The sequence below is a fragment of the Lycorma delicatula genome, chromosome 2 (assembly GCF_047948215.1).
Source record: "Lycorma delicatula isolate Av1 chromosome 2, ASM4794821v1, whole genome shotgun sequence".
Taxonomy (NCBI): Eukaryota; Metazoa; Arthropoda; class Insecta; order Hemiptera; family Fulgoridae; genus Lycorma; species Lycorma delicatula.
This window is the reverse complement of record NC_134456.1, coordinates 172,663,496-172,681,143: the sequence shown is the minus strand read 5'-3', so window position 1 is coordinate 172,681,143 and position 17,648 is coordinate 172,663,496. Positions and strand designations below refer to the sequence as shown.

Sequence of the window (17,648 nt, the reverse complement as noted above, 5' to 3'; positions counted from 1 at the left end):
TCTATCTCTATATTTGAATCCTAAATTTGGTAAAGCGTTGACATTTTATTCTAGTCTACGTTATCAAATGCCTTTTCTAAGTTTCTAAATGCCATGTATGTTGGTTTGTTTTTCTTTAATTTTCCTTCTACTCTTCTAATCTTCAATTAGTCAGAGCGCTAAAATTGCTTCCCTTGTACCTATACGTCTCCTAAAACTAAATTGGTCCTCTCCTAACACTTCTTTCACTCTCCTCTCAATTCTTCTGTGCAGAATTCTAGTTAAAATTTTTGATGCACCTGTAGTTAAGCTAATTGTTCTGTATTCCTCACATTTATCTGCTCCTGCTTTCTTTATTATCATGACATTAACACTCTTTTGGTCTGACAGAACTTCCCCTTTTTCATAAATATTACTCACTACTTTTTTTAATCTATCTATCGCTTCCTCACCGGCACTGTCCAGTAATCCTGCAGCTATCCTGTCTATCCCAGGAGCCTTTCTTCCAATCAAATCTTTCAATGCTCTATTAAATACAGATCTCAGTATTGTATCACCCTTTTCATCCTTTTCGACTTCCTCTATATCACCAGTTCATTTCTTATAACTCTTCAATATATTCCACCCATCTTTCAACCTTTTGTTTCGTATTATAGATCGGTACTATTACATTATTATCGGTATTATTAGATTTTAATTTATGTACCACAAAATTTTTCTTAACTTACCTGTCTGCTCCGTCTATTTCACTAATGATCATTTTCTTCCTATTTCTGAACACTTTTCTTTAATCCACTTTTTTTCTTTAATTTGCATTTTCTTGTTTATAGAATTTTTTAATTGTCGAAAAGTCCTTTTACCTTCTCCATAACTAGCATTCTTATACTTTCTACGTTCATCCATTAGCTGCAATAAATCCACTGATATTTAAGGTTTTCTACCAGTTCTCTTTGTTCCGCCTAAGTTCGCTTCTTCTGATTTAAGAATTTCCTTTTTAACATTCTCCAATTCTTCTATATTCTCTACCTCATCTTTTTTACTCAGACCTCTTGCGATGTCTTCTTCAAAAATCTTCTTCATTTCCTCATCTTCTCTAAATTTCACCGGTTCATCTGATAACTTTTCTTCAGTTTTTTAAATTCCAATCTACATTTCAATCTATTTTTGATAGCGACTAAATTATGGTCGCTATCAATGTCTGCTCCTGAATAGGCTTTGCAGTCGACGAATTTATTTCTGAATATTTCCTGAACCACGATATAATCTATCTGTTACCTTGCAGTACCACCCGGTTTTTGCATGTGTATATTCTTCAATTATGATTTTTAAACTAGGCGTTTCCAATTTTAAATTATACTTTGTGCAAAACTTAATCAGTCAGTCTTCTCTTTCATTTCTTTCACCCAGCCCGTATTCACCAACAATATTTCCTTCCTTGTCTTTTCTGATGCTTGCATTTCAAATTCTATTATGAAAATTTCATCCTCTTTTATGTATTGCTTCGTCAATTTTTTCGTATACACACTTTACCTCATATCATCATGGGCACTTGTGTAGGCATATAGACGTTAACAAACGTTGTCGGGTTAGGTTTTGGTTTTATAGTGATTACAATGATTCTATCACTAAACTTTTTGAAATACTCTACCTCTTTTCTACCTTCTTCTTCATTACGAAACCTACTCCTGCCTACCCTTTATTTGACGCCGAGTTAATTAATGTATAATCAGTTAAATAAACAAATTTAAAATTTTTTAAACTCCAAATCAGATATATAAATAAACAAATTTATGCAACCTTTTTGTTAGAATCAGCGTATTATGTACAAAACACTGTAGCCAAACTAAAACATCAGAATTTAAAAAAAAATAAAAATCTATACAATTTGTAAACAATCATGTATAAATAAGTTATCAATTTTTTAATTTCGACATCAGTACCTTAGTTTGGATTTAAGTGGTCTCAGTATTACATGAAATACTTAAATTTAGTGCCGATATCTTTAATAATATCGAAAATATTTCAGTGATAGTAAATAATGTAATTTTTTTAGTTAATAATAGCTAACGTTGTCTCGTGTTTAGGAAATAAATTAATGAATGTTAAAGAAAGAATGGTTTGAAGTACATAATATTTTTTTATTATATTATTATAAACGAAAATTTAATTTCACTAAAAATAGATGTGTATAATTTGTTTTTATTATTATTATTATTTTTTAACTACAAATTATGTCAACATATACAACTATACCAATATTAATCTGACAATTTAAATTAAATTTTATGTTAAAAGTCGTTTGAATACAGTAAATATAATATTATTACGACTAGATTAGTAAATAGCTCCATATACTAGTTCATTTCTGTATTGTTTTGTTAATGTGAGTGTAAAGGGACGTCAGATATATGTGGCTCTTTACTATTCTAATCAGAATTGCAACAGTCATGCAGTAGTAGTGTTGTGGTGCACGGGTACAACAGTACGTGACAGGTTAGCGAACTGCTTAATATGCCTCTACTGATTCAGCTGTATTCTAATCAAACATTCTCTCACTACCTGACCTCCTAATTACACTTTCTAACTTTAAATATTGACTGATAAAAGTGACGCTTAAGGAATATTTCTATTAATTAATTAGGAATAGTAGTGTGGTATAGCGTATGTGGACTGAAAAGCACAGTTTTCATTTAGCCTTCTCAGCGTGGTAAAATCGATAATGTTTAATGCATTTCAACTTAACGGTTCATATTAATAAGTAAGACATATTCACTGTAATAGTGCTGTGTAAAATATTTGAACGGAGTAAGTTTCAAATGTTTGTTGAATACATGAACGATTATATTAAATTATAATGTGGGAAATTTTGTGTGCTTAAATTTTCCTTAAAGAAACCAGCAATCTATTTCTAGTTGACACAAAATTTATCAGTAATACTTCCGAATAGGGTAAATATTATTATGATTTTGGAAGGACTGCGTGTAGGAAGGATAATTATTGACTAGAATTTGAAACACTCCTTTGAGTGGACATCTTTGTCTTACTTTGGCGTTTTCGATTGCTTGTAGATGTCCATTTTTTACAAGTTACCTCTTTGCCTTATATTTCATTACTTATACGAGTATTTTAGTGTCCTTTAAATTTTAAGATTCTAAAATTAGAAATTGGTTTTTTTTTTGTCTTCAGTCATTTGACTGGTTTGATGCAGCTCTCCAAGATTCCCTATCTAGTGTTAGTCGTTTCATTTCAGTATACCCTCTACAACCTACATCCCTTACAATTTGTTTTACATATTCCAAACGTGGCCTGCCTACACAATTTTTCCCTTCCACCTGTCCTTCCAATATTAAAGCGACTATTGCAGGAAGCCTTAGTATGTGGCCTATAAGTCTGTCTCTTCTTTTAACTATATTTTTCCAAATGCTTCTTTCTTCATCTATTTGCCGCAATACCTCTTCATTTGTCACTTTATCCACCCATCTGATTTTTAACATTCTCCTATAGCACCACATTTCAAAAGCTTCTAATCTTTTCTTCTCAGATACTCCGATTGTCCAAGTTTCACTTCCATATAAAGCGACACTCCAAACATATACTTTCAAAAAATCTTTTCCTGACATTGAAATTGTTTATAGCCCTTAAAAAAAATATTGTAGAAAGGGAATCTATTTGTTTATATATCCTTTATGCATATATATATCCTTTATAATATATATATATATATATTATTAGGCACTTTCTGCACCCTTAATATTTATTTATCTGATTTGATAGCAAATTTTCCACCTACCTAGAGTTACTTGTTAATTTTTCATTAGGACTGAGGAGCGTACTGGGTTATATCATCTCATCTGATAAGAGTTATGAAAATAACTATAATTGTAACTATGCAAAATATAATTACAAAAGTATAATACATGATAATAATAATAAAAGTATAATATATTACAAAGTATAATTGCAAACAAATTGCTCGTTTAAAAAGGTTAGTCAAAGGGATTTCTCATAGGAAGTGCAGCCTCATATAAATTGTATACCTTATCTTGTTTGCTCTAAGTGTTGGAGGTCGTTTTTTTGTAAATTAAAAAAAAATATGACATTCATTTGATGATAGGTATAGAACAGTTTGGATATTGTTTGTAAAAATATGTACTCAAAGCCTATCATTCGCTATAGTAAATTTTTAGGTAATAATAATGTCTTTTTTTTAGATGTAACTTATAGAAATAATTAATTTAATTAATTTATTTAATTTTGCTATTAAACATTTTATATCCTCTTATTATCATTTTTTTTCTTTGAAAATTTAAAAATAATCCTATTAAACTACCTATCACGTGAAAAGTTTGATGAAGAGATTTTAATCAGTTAATTGAAGTTGATTTTATTGGTGGTTCTCATAAACAAATTACGGTGGACAATCAACAAAATCTTTGTTCTCTTAAGCCTCAAATTACTGTGAAATTGTTTATAGCTTAATTTTTTTTGTTGTTGCTATCTATAAATCAACATTTTTTCAATAATTTAAAAAAAAAATATTTTAAAAGTATAATACGTTTATTATATTAATTTCTGTTATTTATAAAATATATTGACATCGTAGAAAAATAAAACAAATTGCTACAAAATCAATTTTTTTTTTTTGTTTCAGTTCCTCCTCGCATACATAGTGTTACATCAGATGGTCAAGTTGAAGTTAAAAAGGGATCAACAGTTACACTGGAATGCCGTGCTTCTGGAAATCCTGTTCCAGCAATAACATGGACTCGAAAGGTAAATTTGATGTTGAAGTTTTTTTTGCCAATATTATTATTACTTTTTTAATTAATTTTTTTTAAACTCCAATAATAAATTTTATACTTATGTATTATAATATTGTTTATTATTTAGTTTTTATTTGTTAGTGATATGTAAAGGAAAATTATTTAAAAGTTATTATAATGGAAAAGAGTATCTCTTTTGTATTTTAATTGGATCTCTTCGTATGATATTACGGTCAGCATATTGGAACATGTAATTTCGGCGGGTTCATAAAATGCAAAATATATGTTAATGGATTTATAATGGCATTCGGAACAAGAGTTTTCCTTTAAAAAATAATTATACTACCGTTCATATTTTCCCTATTGTATAATTTATAATTTTAAATTTATTTCGATATGAAAAACATGTGCCTGACATGAAATTTATAAATAGTAATTGTATGGTACGTTAATGTATCGCAGTAAATAAAAATAGATTTATGAATAATTAGGGATCGTTTATTCTCCTTTTTTTTTTTAATGGTTTGATTTAAAAAATCATTATGCAACTTCAACAGCCGTCTTTTGTTCGAAGTATAAATTAGGCGGATTAAAATGATGCTGAACTTTCTCAGTAGTTGTATGCAACTTAAAATTTAAGTTAAAGATAAATTATTTTTACTCTTACGACTTTGCCGCTTATTTTTTCATAACAAAAAAGTAGTCAGAAAAGATTCTATAATAATTCATTGAACTAATTTTAAAATTACATCGACCTTACATAAGGTCCTATGTTTTAAAATATCAATAAAACATTTTTTTTAATACAAATTTCTTTATTTTTGTTTAATATTCTAAAAGAATATTAAAAGTAATTATTTTAAATAATAAGGTAATTTTCAAGTGTGCTAGTTGAAATATTAAAATATTAGAAAACATTCATAGAAATCTCTTTCTAAAGGTGAAAGTTTATATTTCTCTTGTACTCTGTTTCTATAAAACTGTAACGGCAGATTTACATAAAAGTAATTTAAAAGAATTTGAAATCGATAAATTGAAACAATAAAATGTTTTTAGAAATAATATGTATTTTTAACGAAGTGGTCCTGAATTACTCCCCAATCCTCAATAGTAATAATACGTTTACTCATAGGAATAATACGAATAATACTAACACTTTAATTAAACCTCTTTTAGAAATTTTTATTATATTTAATAAATAAAATTTTAAAACTTCTCAAATGATAAAATAATTACTTAAATTTTTTTAGAAGAAGTTAATCTTAAAGTATTTTTGGAAGTGGGGTGATTTTATGAATTACTTTTTTAAAAGTTTCCAATATTATTTCTACTATTGATATCTCATGATATGTTTAATAAGCTAAAATAAAGTACTCCTTACCCCAATACAGTATTTGACAATAATATCCTTCCAAATAAAAATTTTTCAAAAATAATAGAATCGATGTTCGTTTCACACAAATCTCAAATCAAATTTCACCAAAACAGCTAAAACCAGTGATTCCCAAACTATGCGCCGCAGTGACCCGGGGAGCAGTGGCCTCTTCGCAAGGGCGCCGCGAAATATTGTAAATATTATGTTATTAATTAATTGAACCAAGACATTTGTAATTATTAATTTAATTTTAATAAAGAAAAAAATAATGAAGATACACGAGTTTTATTGATTTTTATCTCTACGAGTAATCATACTATTACTTAGGGTAGGGCGCCATTCAAATATTTAAATTGAAAAAGGGATCCGCGACTCGGAAAAGTTTAGGAACCACTGGCTTAAACGATTCCTTAGATATAAATATCAACACCCCTGAAAAACACTTAAATTAGGTTATTTGGGTCGATAGTCTTTTTTTTATGAATTGCACGTTGTTTTTTCTATTCTGTATTTATGAGACGCTTATTAATCTATCGGTCTGTTGGTTTTCTACCTAATGGGAAAATCATTTACGATACCGTATGTATTATATTTTTACTTATGTTGATTGGAAAATTCTTAACTTGCTGTTAGAACAAAACAATTAATATGATCTTTTATTTATTTATTTAGTAATATTTTTTTTTTGCTTTTAAACAACGTCCTTGTATAATTAGATGCTAACATCAATGAGTATATATATACATATACAGAGAGAGAGCGAGTATGTGTGTGTGTGTGTGAGTGTGTTTAAGAACGTTTCTGCCTTGCTTTGAAGGTGTACTCCTGTCATCAAGATGATGAAAACGTTCATTAAAACATATCTGGAAATGCTTTATTTTCGATGTAACGGCTAGCGAAATATTTCGTCTATATTTCTGTTCTTAAGTTCAAAATAATGTTATACTAACTTTCTATGGATAAAAAATTTTTGAGAAAAATTATTATTTTTATGTACAATCTAATATTAAAAATTGAAAACATAAAAACGGGTCCGAGAATTGTATATCTAATATTTTCGCGAAAAAATTTATTTTTTTAAATTCCTTATAACCAAATAAAGGCAAAATTTGAAGAGGATTTATGTAATTAACGTTAATAAAAAGGGAATAAAATTGTTTAAAAACAAAATTTTTCTTGAAAACTAAACACAACAAAACAATTTTGAAAAACATACATTATGAATGTGTAAAAAATATTTTTAATAGTTCTGAAGTTAGTTTTGTAACTTATTAATACGTTACAAAACTACACACTAATTTTTCTTTCTAAGGAATAAACGGTACACACAGTAATGCTGTATTCATGTAACAATCTATCTACACACAAATTGTGTTATGTTTACTTTCGTGCTACGCTGAGTTATGCAATCCGATAACAATGTACCACAGGAATACCGAGTGGGTTTGTTTACCACCTCTGTTTCGACTGAATGAATATGCAATAATGTTCATCTCTCAATGATGTTAACAAGAAGAAATAAGCTACATTCATAAGTAATTCTCCGTTAAAAAATATGTTTATGCCGGAAGATAATATATTTAAAAAATTCTACTATGTTCACGCTAGAAGATTTTTATTATTTAATTTCAATATTTTTAAGAAAGTAAATGTAAATTTGTATTCTTAGCTTTGTTTTCCTCATTATTTACGACTTTTTATTCTAATTATGGAATAAATTAGCTTACTTTGGTCGATTGCCTTCTTTTTATGAATTGCACCTGGATGTTTTCTATTCTATATTTATGATATGCTTATTAATCTATCATTACCGTTGGTGGTTTTTCACCTAACCGTGGGAAAATCATTTACCAAACCGTGTATATTTTATTTTTACCAATGTTGATTGGAGAATTTTCAAGTTGCTGTTCATAGAACAAATCAATTAATAAAATCTTTTATTTGCTTATTTAGTATTTTTTTTTTGCATTTAAATGCATCCATCATTGATAATTCTAAGTTTTATTCAAACAAAATTATAAGATTAACAGTGTTCCCCATCTCTCCTAATTATTTTCTTTGGTATAACAATCGATTATTTTTGCTTTGTTCATATTTAATCGACGTTCCGGATCGAATTAATTTCAAAAGTTAATTTACCTCCAAAATAGGAAAAGCTAATGTGGATACATGACTTCCTTGTAAGCCTATTAAATTATACATATTTTTATACGTACATAAAATTTTATTTCACTAATAATTTTTGATTTTTTTTTTAATTGTTATTATTGAATTAGTATTTGTTATACATTTTTTTACAATCAGAGGTTTGGTTTGCTTGGCATTTCTCCCGCCACCACCTCATTCGGTCGCTCTAAAGCATAAGACCGAATGTCTGTGTCATAATGACAACTGAGCTTCGAACAGTTTAGCGGCCAGTATTTTAACATAGCTCCTAGAGATTACCTAACAGCGTGACTGGACTAAGCGTGGTGCCATACACCATCGGCTTACGTGTCCCAACCGCTCACTTGTCTTATATTTGCTAAAATGGGTAGGCGCAACCCGTCAACTACTAAAAATATATATGACATCCATAATAAAATTTATTTCGTCTAGGTAGCAATTCGCTGCCACGCCTTGGTCGCTGAATGCCAGCGAGTACCCGTCCACCATTTTATAGCGCTTGGAACCAAAATAATTGGCTGGTGGTCAGCCATACTCAGGATTAGCTTCCCACGTCAATGCGGTAAGAGTCTTTCCCTTAAGCAAACTACGGATGGCGGTTGAACAAAGCAACGGAATCTAGGAACTCCCACACCGTCTGACAGTGCTGCTCTCGCCACATTGACTCGCCGCTTGTGAGTGGCCAATTTTCCCCTTGACCTCTAAGTTCTAGGGTAGCCCTGCCTCTCCCCCCCCCCCCAAAGAGCATAAAATAACTTTATTTTATTTTTACTTCCTTGTACGAAGTAAAAGAAGTATTGTGACCGCGAAAAATTTCGGTTTTCAGATTTGAACAGAAATATGATATATATTCTAAATATGATAAGATATATGATTCTCTTCAATCAGAGGTTAATAATTATTAATAAATCAATATATTTAAATTAAGAAAAAAAGTTAAAAAAAAGGAAATGAAGTCGAATTCGAACCGATGTGCCTTCCCCTTGTAAGATAAATATTTCATTGATTAAAATTTGTTTGGCTATAACTCTGGAACCAATGAAAATAAGTACCACTTATGTAATATCGTTGAAAAGCTCTTAATAAGGGCTTATTACTGCAGTTAAGAGAAAGTCCAAAATCCAACTTTTTTTTTGGGGGCTTTTTAGGACATTTTTTAGTCAAGTCGATTGCAATCAAGCAGGGAGGTACACAACTAGATTTTACAACATTCCTAAATCCAAAATTTCGGCATCCTACGGCTAATCGTTTTTGAGTTATGCGAGATATATACGTATTCACATACGTACGTACGTATGTACGTATAGACGTCACGTACATACATACGTACGTATGTACGTATAGACGTCACCCCGAAACTAGTCAGAATGGATTCAGGGTTGATCAAAATGGATATTTCCGTTCAAATCTGAAAACCGAAATTTTTCGCGGTCACAATACTTCTTTTACTTTTTACAAGGAAGTAAAAATAAAATATATATCTTATTCCAGTTTAACATAAATAAGAAAAGTTTTCAAATATATCAAATCGCTATTTTATATACAATAACCTTTATTCACTTTTACTGTCGTTGTTTTTTAAATTGGTTATATCTAGTCGTTTAAATAAAACTATTTTTAATTATTATTTTTGCGTTTATTTTTAATTAATTTTCTTGTAGAAAAATTCAGGTATTAATATTTGTTAATAAAGACAATAAATGATTAATCTTTTTTATTAAAAGAAAGAAACAATCTTTATCTTGAAAATTTTGTTATGAGTAATGAAACTATAGAATGTTCATATAGGTAGGTTGGTCGATAAATACGTTGACAGAGTGATCAAAGTCTAGCAGAAGGATGAGCTTCGTGGAAGGCGCCTTTATCTTCTTAGAAGGCTTTTCGCAACCGTGAATCAACAACTGGCTAAGCCGTCTGTAACTATACTTTCTACCATACCCACCCCTTCCGCATTGCGCCGTTACCATCCCAACCAACCCAAACCATTTCTCACTTGTAAACTGATGATAGTCTTTATATACTCTCACTCGTAGTAGTACGCTTTTAAGCGTCCTTTGTAGATCCACCTGACAAGACCACCAAAGCAATGTTCTTCATTTTACTTAAGTGTAGTAATTCCATCTTTCCTAATCGAAATCGCAAATAAAGAGATTTAATTTTCGTCTGTAAATCTGCTTGTGTTCTTTCGTTCAATGACAATTAATTTAAAATCTGTTGTAAGTAAACGTAATTGATTTACTTTACGTTGTTTTAGCATTTAGAACTGATATAATTTACCTTTATAAGCAATATTTCTTCGGCTTTTGCTTTCTCGGGATTTTTAAATTCTCTGAATTAATCTCTCTTTTAATATAACCGTCGTCTTTCTTTGGTTGATTTAGTAAAATTAATTTTATTTTTAAATACATTATTCTTTAACATTTTTAAAGGGCGATCAAATGAGGAACTGGACATTTTACATTGTTTCTTTTGTTTTTACTTTATTTCACCCAATTACCTTACGATTTTTTTGTAATCGTGATTACTTTTATACTACAATTATGTGTGGGATTAGTACAGAGAATCAGCGCTCGCCTTTACTAGTTTTTTTTTTCTGTGCAGGGGTTGAACATTTCGATATCCGATCTGACCAGCAGCATTTCTACGATAACGAATTCTTAATGCTTTCTTGTCCCCAGCTTCAATTAAGTAACATTAATGTTAATTGATGCAGGTTTTTTTGCTTGGTTTGAATTAACAACGCGCCCTGGACTGATAATTTAAAAATGTATTCAGCTACAAGTCACACTCATGTACAAAAGGTCCAAAGCGACCCATACATCGCGAATCAAGAAAGATGTGTTAGAAATCTGAAGACAAATAAAATATCTCACGAATCAGTAACAAATTTATAATTTATTAAAATCGGGTTAAGTATTATTAACTTTGAATAATTTCGACGTTATTTATTTAATTAAGGAATTCACAGCAGTAGCTTTTATAGAAAGGTCCCAGTGAATGATTCGACACGCTACCTGTAGGTTTTGTTTTATGATATTATTCAATAAATTCCGAATTTTATTAATTAATTTAATCTGGTTTTAGCAAAAATTACCATTCATATGAATAATCCTTGAAAATGTTTCAGATAATTGAAGAAATTATAAAAAAGTGATCGATTTAAAGAGCAATTATTTATTACAGACCGAAGAGTATTCAAATTGTGATTAGTTTTTTCTTCATTCAATTAAAATTTCGCTAAATTAATATTATTACCGATTAAAACATACTGAATATGTTACGTATATTTTAGCAGAATTGAGATGAAATTTGATTTAAAAGAACACAAAAGATTTTCTGCCTATTTCAAATTCAGCAAAGCGTATGCTGTTTTGACTAATCATGAACATTTACAAAAATGTATTTATAAACGAATTTTGGTTAACGAGATAATTTTCAGGATGTAATATGGTGAAATATAGTAATTTTATCTTCGTGTCTAATCATTGAATTATATAAATTAATCACAGTTGTTTTAATCTCAATTGTATGTTTGGTGAGAGATTAAATGTATTTGTACAGTATCGTTGGTGTAGTTGAAGCAATTTTTTTTTTTAATCAGGTTTATTTTTATAAATGCAGTGTTTAAAATCCAGTTTAAATTTTTATATGCTATTTCACTTACTTTTATAAGAAAATATTAAAAAAAACGATTTTTGGTTAGAGTAAATTCCAGTTTTAAAAATTCTAACCTTAATGTAAATAAATTATTCTTTAGTGATGATAAAGATAGTGAATACAAAAAAATATTAAGATTCAGATACAAAACCTACTTGTTCGTTTTATTCCTCGATGTCCTCTTCCGGATAATCTCAGCAACAGCTGTTGAAAATTATAATTAAAATACAATTTTTATATCACTTTTTAACCCATTTATCCTAACCGCCTTGTATATTTTTAAGTTTCATATAAGTTATCAGTTAGAAGCCTAATTTTGGCCTTTTATCACTGTCAGTTTTTAGTGTACAAAAACCTAGGTAGCTCTGAAAAAGGAAAATATTTTTAGTTATTAAGTTAACTACCAATCCTGTTTCCCTTCAGAATACATTCTCCAGAAAAACATTAAAACATTTCGTGTTATATATAAAACGAAAATGCTGTATACTATTAATTCCAGAAGTATTTCACAAAAGTTAATCACGTTAAGCTCTAGATGGGTAGTTATGATTAAAGCTTATAGAAGTAAGGTTTTAAAAAAAATATATATATATATATATATATATATATATATATATATTTATTATTATTATTATTATGCTTTTACGGCCAACATGCGACAACTTAAGTCAATTTTAGTTGGATCTTTTCTGAGAAAAGCGTGTTATTTTACTCTTCCGAGCTGCCCAGTATTTCTTCATCTGTAAACACCCTCTTCGTTGTACTTTGTCGTTTGTCTGTCTTTCGTTTAAATCTAATGTTTTTGTCTTTTAGCTTTGTAATTTTTCTAGTTTTTTTTCCTGTAGGTCAGTCAGGGAAATTCCCAATTCTTTCATATCTTCTCTAATTTCTTTCATCCATCCTACTTCTAACTTTTGGAATCAGAGTTTTTCAATGATATTTCTTGACAGTCTTGTTTCCGGTGTCCTTATGAGATGACCAAAGAAAGAGATTCTTTTTTCCGCATAGTATCAGTAACAGGCTCTATTTCTCGATACACCACCTCATTTGGCACAATCCACCATTGGCCTTCTTTTTGGTGTTTTTTATTGATACACATTCTGACAATTCTCCTCTCTATTTTCAGAATTTTATCAATTCGGTTTTTCTGAGTGATTCTGAAAAGGGTCTCGCTTCCGTAGGTGCTTTCTGGCTGAACTACAGCTTTATAATGTTTAAGTTTTGTTTTAGCCGAAAGGCATTTTTTGTTATATGTTGACCAAGTTAATTTTTGGGATTTAATCATTTTATTTGTCCTGTTTTGCCATGTCACTTTTTCATTTAAATTATAAGTTATTATTTCCCCTAGATATTTAAATTGTTTTACTATTTTAATTTTCTGATTGTTTACTGTAATGTGCTCTATTACCAGAGGATCTATTACCAGAGGATCATTAGTTCTGTTTTTTCGAAAGAGATATGAAGCCCTATCTTTTGTGCTAGGTTTTGAAAGCTCATGATTTGTGTTTTGGTTTCTTGAATATTACTTGCTATAAGAGCGAGGTCATCTGCAAATCCCAGGTAATTTAGTGTGATGGAGTTTTTCTTAGTACCCATTTTTATATTTTTGGGATTTATTTCATACCATTTTCTCATGACAAATTCGAGGGCGCAGTTTATATATATATATATATATATATATATATATATATATAAATATAATCATCTTTTAATTAAAAATAATTAAAGTTTAAAGTCAAATAATTTTAAAAACTCTTTCTGCGATTATTATAGTTGAATTATTATAGCTACTTCTGTTCTTTCAAAAGTTTGTGATTTTTCTCAAAAAAATGTTATGCAAATTCATTCTTAACCCTTTATCAAATTTTGCAAAGATTACTTGCTTACTCAGGAAAGTTATGTTTGTATCAATAAATTTTGTAGCTACATTACTGTTATAAATTTTGGGTTTTACAAGAGAAATTTTATACTTGTGATTAACACATTTCTTTATTACTTGCAAAATAGCCAAAATTAAAAATATATAATTAGAATCAGTGAATTAAATAAACAAATATTATATTTAAATTAAGTCTTTTGTGTATGTGTTTAAGCCGTGCATCAGAAATAGTTCTCAGTTGTAGCAACACTCTGAAAGTCCAACAACTGTGTTGTCAGCTTTTTTATTATTAAATGATATATATATATATATATGTATACTGTATATCATATTTGTTTTTTTAATTTTGGCTATTTTACAAATAAAGAAATGTGTTAATCCCAAGTACAATAAAATAAATATAAGTAACGTAAAAATTTATTTTGTAAAAGCTGACAATACAGTTGTAGGACCTTCAGAGTGCTACAACTGGAGGTTGTTTCTGATACACACACATACACACACAACTTAGTTTAAAATATTTATCATTTTATTTAAATATAATTTTTTTTTTTTGTTTATTTAATTCAATGATTCTAACTGAAGCGCGCGCGCATACCGTATTTAATTCGCGCGGGTGTGAGGTACTAATGGTCACGGTCGGCACTAACTAAACTAATGTAATTTCACAACTTACATAGAAAACATTTCGCTTGTACGGTAGGCAGACTGGTGTAGCCGCAAGGCTTAATGCACCAGTTAACCAGTCAACCGGGCGGTCGAGTTTGAGACCCAGTTACTTTTGTACATTTTAAATATTATTCATTTATTTAATTCCACCGCTTACCTGTGATGTTACAACGCAGAAAACGACTACAACAGCATTTTTTTGGGTGGGGTGCGATTTTACAAAATATTTTTCGCAAATATTTTTATTTTTTAATTATTTTCGTAAAAAAAATAATCTTAATTAGGCGAAATCTCAAGATACTGAGGGGGACCTAGATCTACAATCTCACTCTCTTGACTTTTTAAGTTGAAAATGTAATGACCTCAATGCCCTATATATAGAAGTAATCTGACAGTTGATCAAAATCCGTCCAGTAGTTCTGGAGATAAAAAATGATTTAGAAGCCAACACTGAACACATACGCATACATACGAACATTAACATCCGGAAAATTTCAATTCGGTTTTTTGGGTGTTCCTTAGTTGTCAAAACGTCCGGTGAGGACCGTACATGCCAAAATTTGACCGATGACAGTACTTCCCTTCTAGAGCTACAGTTCTGCTATAGCGCTATCTAGATGGGAGAGTAAAAACATCATTATTTGTACTGTTGAAATTGTGAAAAATGTTTTTAAAGGTCAAAATAATTTTTTTTTTAAATCGACAAAGTTTTTTTTTTTTAAAAAAGAATCATACTTCATAAGCTACAATGATAATCGCTAGCCGTTGCAAGCGCTAAGTGAAACACTTTCCTTTTATGAAACACTTGAGTAAATAAAAGAATTTAATAATTTCATATCTTATATAATCATGCACGAGATACTGTAAAACAAAAGGTATATATTCATATTTATAATATATTTACATACGCGCGCGTGCGCCAGTAAAAATATATTTTTACTTGTGTGCTAGTAAAAACTCTCCACGCCGAGTTAATCTCAGTAATAAATTTTCTAAAACCGTGTAATTTTCCTCATATGATTTCGTAGATAAAATATTTTACGTCAGAGTAAAATGAATTAGTATAGAAGTCTACGTTTCAATATATGAATGTCTCGTAATGAGATTACATTTATTTACTTTCCGTTACCATTTGTATGGTGTTTTAAAGAAAAATAAGAGTATGAAATATGACAAATTGTAATTTTCAGCTGAAGAAAAAATTAAATATAACATTTTTACACCGTCCGCTTGGATGAAGGGAAATACTGTTATTAAAAATGATATGAATTGAAGAGAATTTATATTGCAAAAATATCTGTAAAGGGAAATAAGCTGAGCGAGAGAACCCAATCCCATTAAAAAAGAAAATATCAGTGCTGCTTTGGATCCTAACTCACCCCGAGTGAAAGTAATTTTATACTCTTACATGACAGATTCTTATTGATGTTACATTATATGATATTTATAGTTCTTTATAGTGTAAAATTAAATTTTTTAAATAATTTTTACGTATTTCAGTAAATTTTAATGTGTACACCGTTTTATGTGTATTTTATAAAGCCGAATGGACTGGTAAAAATATAAGAATAACTGATATTTTATTGCATGTATTTAACAGTTATTATTATCTAGTATTGCTTTATTTAGTCTATGGTTTATTATTACAAAAACAAAATTGAAAGTGATGTTTAAAAAATTACTAATTTTAAACTCGACGATCTATATTTCTATTTTAGTGATACTGAGTCATGTATCCATTTTTAATGAAACTCCCAATTATTTTGGTCGTGGTTTTGATTAAAATTTAGACTAATAAAATTATTTTTTTAAAAAATACGAGTCGGAACTCATTTAAAAAAATAGTGTAGTAAAAATGGAAAATCGTAATAATTAATTTATTTTTAATATTTATTTAAAAAAATAAAAATATATATATATGTTAATGTCTGAAAAATATATTATCATGTCTTGAGCGAGAAAGATATTTGATATTTTTCGCGAAGACATTATTTTAACAGAAGAATTGGTAAAAAGATTAATCCATTGTTAAAAATGTTTAATAATGTTTTGTTTAAAAATATATTTACAAATTTCATATTAATTTTCAATTATTACTGTCCTAGTCAAGGCCAAATGTACTGTTTCCTGAGGAGACGGGTTTCATGCAATTATTTCAACACAGGTATACAAAATTAAATTTAGTATTTATTTAATCTTGTAGGTAAACCACTTATTATTCTAACAAGTAAAATTAAAAAAAAACGTACAAGATATAAAATTAAAACGGTTAAAAAACCTACAAAGCAGTTTTGAAAGATCATATCGACTGCATCGCTCCCCGGCAGCTTATAACCGTAAAACTAATATAAGAACCTGCTCTGAAGTGATACTTATGTGTGCAAAAAACCGCATCGAAATCGGTCCAATAGTTTTTGAGGACAATGTTAACGGATACTGTTTCTTTCATTAAATTTTTACACTTTTTCCTTTTCGAGATTGCCTTAAATAGTCAAATTTAAGTTATAGGAATTTAGTTCATAAATCTATCTTATTAATTTTATGCTATTAAAGTCATTTCCTATTAAATTGTATTCACTACTGGTATATCTAAACTTTACTAAATAATTTACTTGTAAGTATCAGTATTGATTTTATTGTCAGTTGAATTTATTAACGTCTTTACTTTTAAAATTTATTCCGGCTTTCTTGTTAGTTGGCGTATTGAGTTAAATCATTTACTAAACCAGTGATTCCCAAACTTTTCCGAGTCGCACGCCCTTTTTCAATTAAATTTTTTCCATGGCGCCCTACCCTAAGTAAATGTATGACTACTGAAATACTATATACTACTGATGTAAGCTATAAAAATAAATAAAACTCGTGTATCTTCATTATTTTTATACTTTATTAACATTGAATCAATAATTTATAAATATCTTGGTTCAATTAATTATGAAGATTTTACAATATTTTGCGGCACTACTGTAAAGAGGCCGCGTCACACCTTGGCCGCGTCCAAGGTGTTTCACTGTTGAATAGTTTTTCGGAATTAAGTAAACCTACCTTATAAAATATTTCGGGTAACAGAGTCATCGATACGTTTGTTAACTAATTACAAAAACAAAAATGTTTGTTTTTCAGTCCTCTTTCTTTTTATAAACTAGTTGGGTATTAAAAT

At 29.1% G+C, this 17,648-nt stretch overlaps 1 protein-coding gene across 1 annotated transcript in view; it reads left to right on the top strand.

The window, feature by feature from the left end:
* The window catches only part of LOC142320320 (lachesin-like), a 732,258-nt gene that overhangs the window by 561,521 nt on the left and 153,089 nt on the right, over positions 1–17,648 (top strand). Inside the window, exon 4 of the mRNA XM_075358027.1 lies at positions 4,631–4,752. Within this exon, the coding sequence (XP_075214142.1) occupies positions 4,631–4,752 (122 nt within the window). The remainder of the gene's footprint in view (positions 1–4,630; positions 4,753–17,648) is intronic.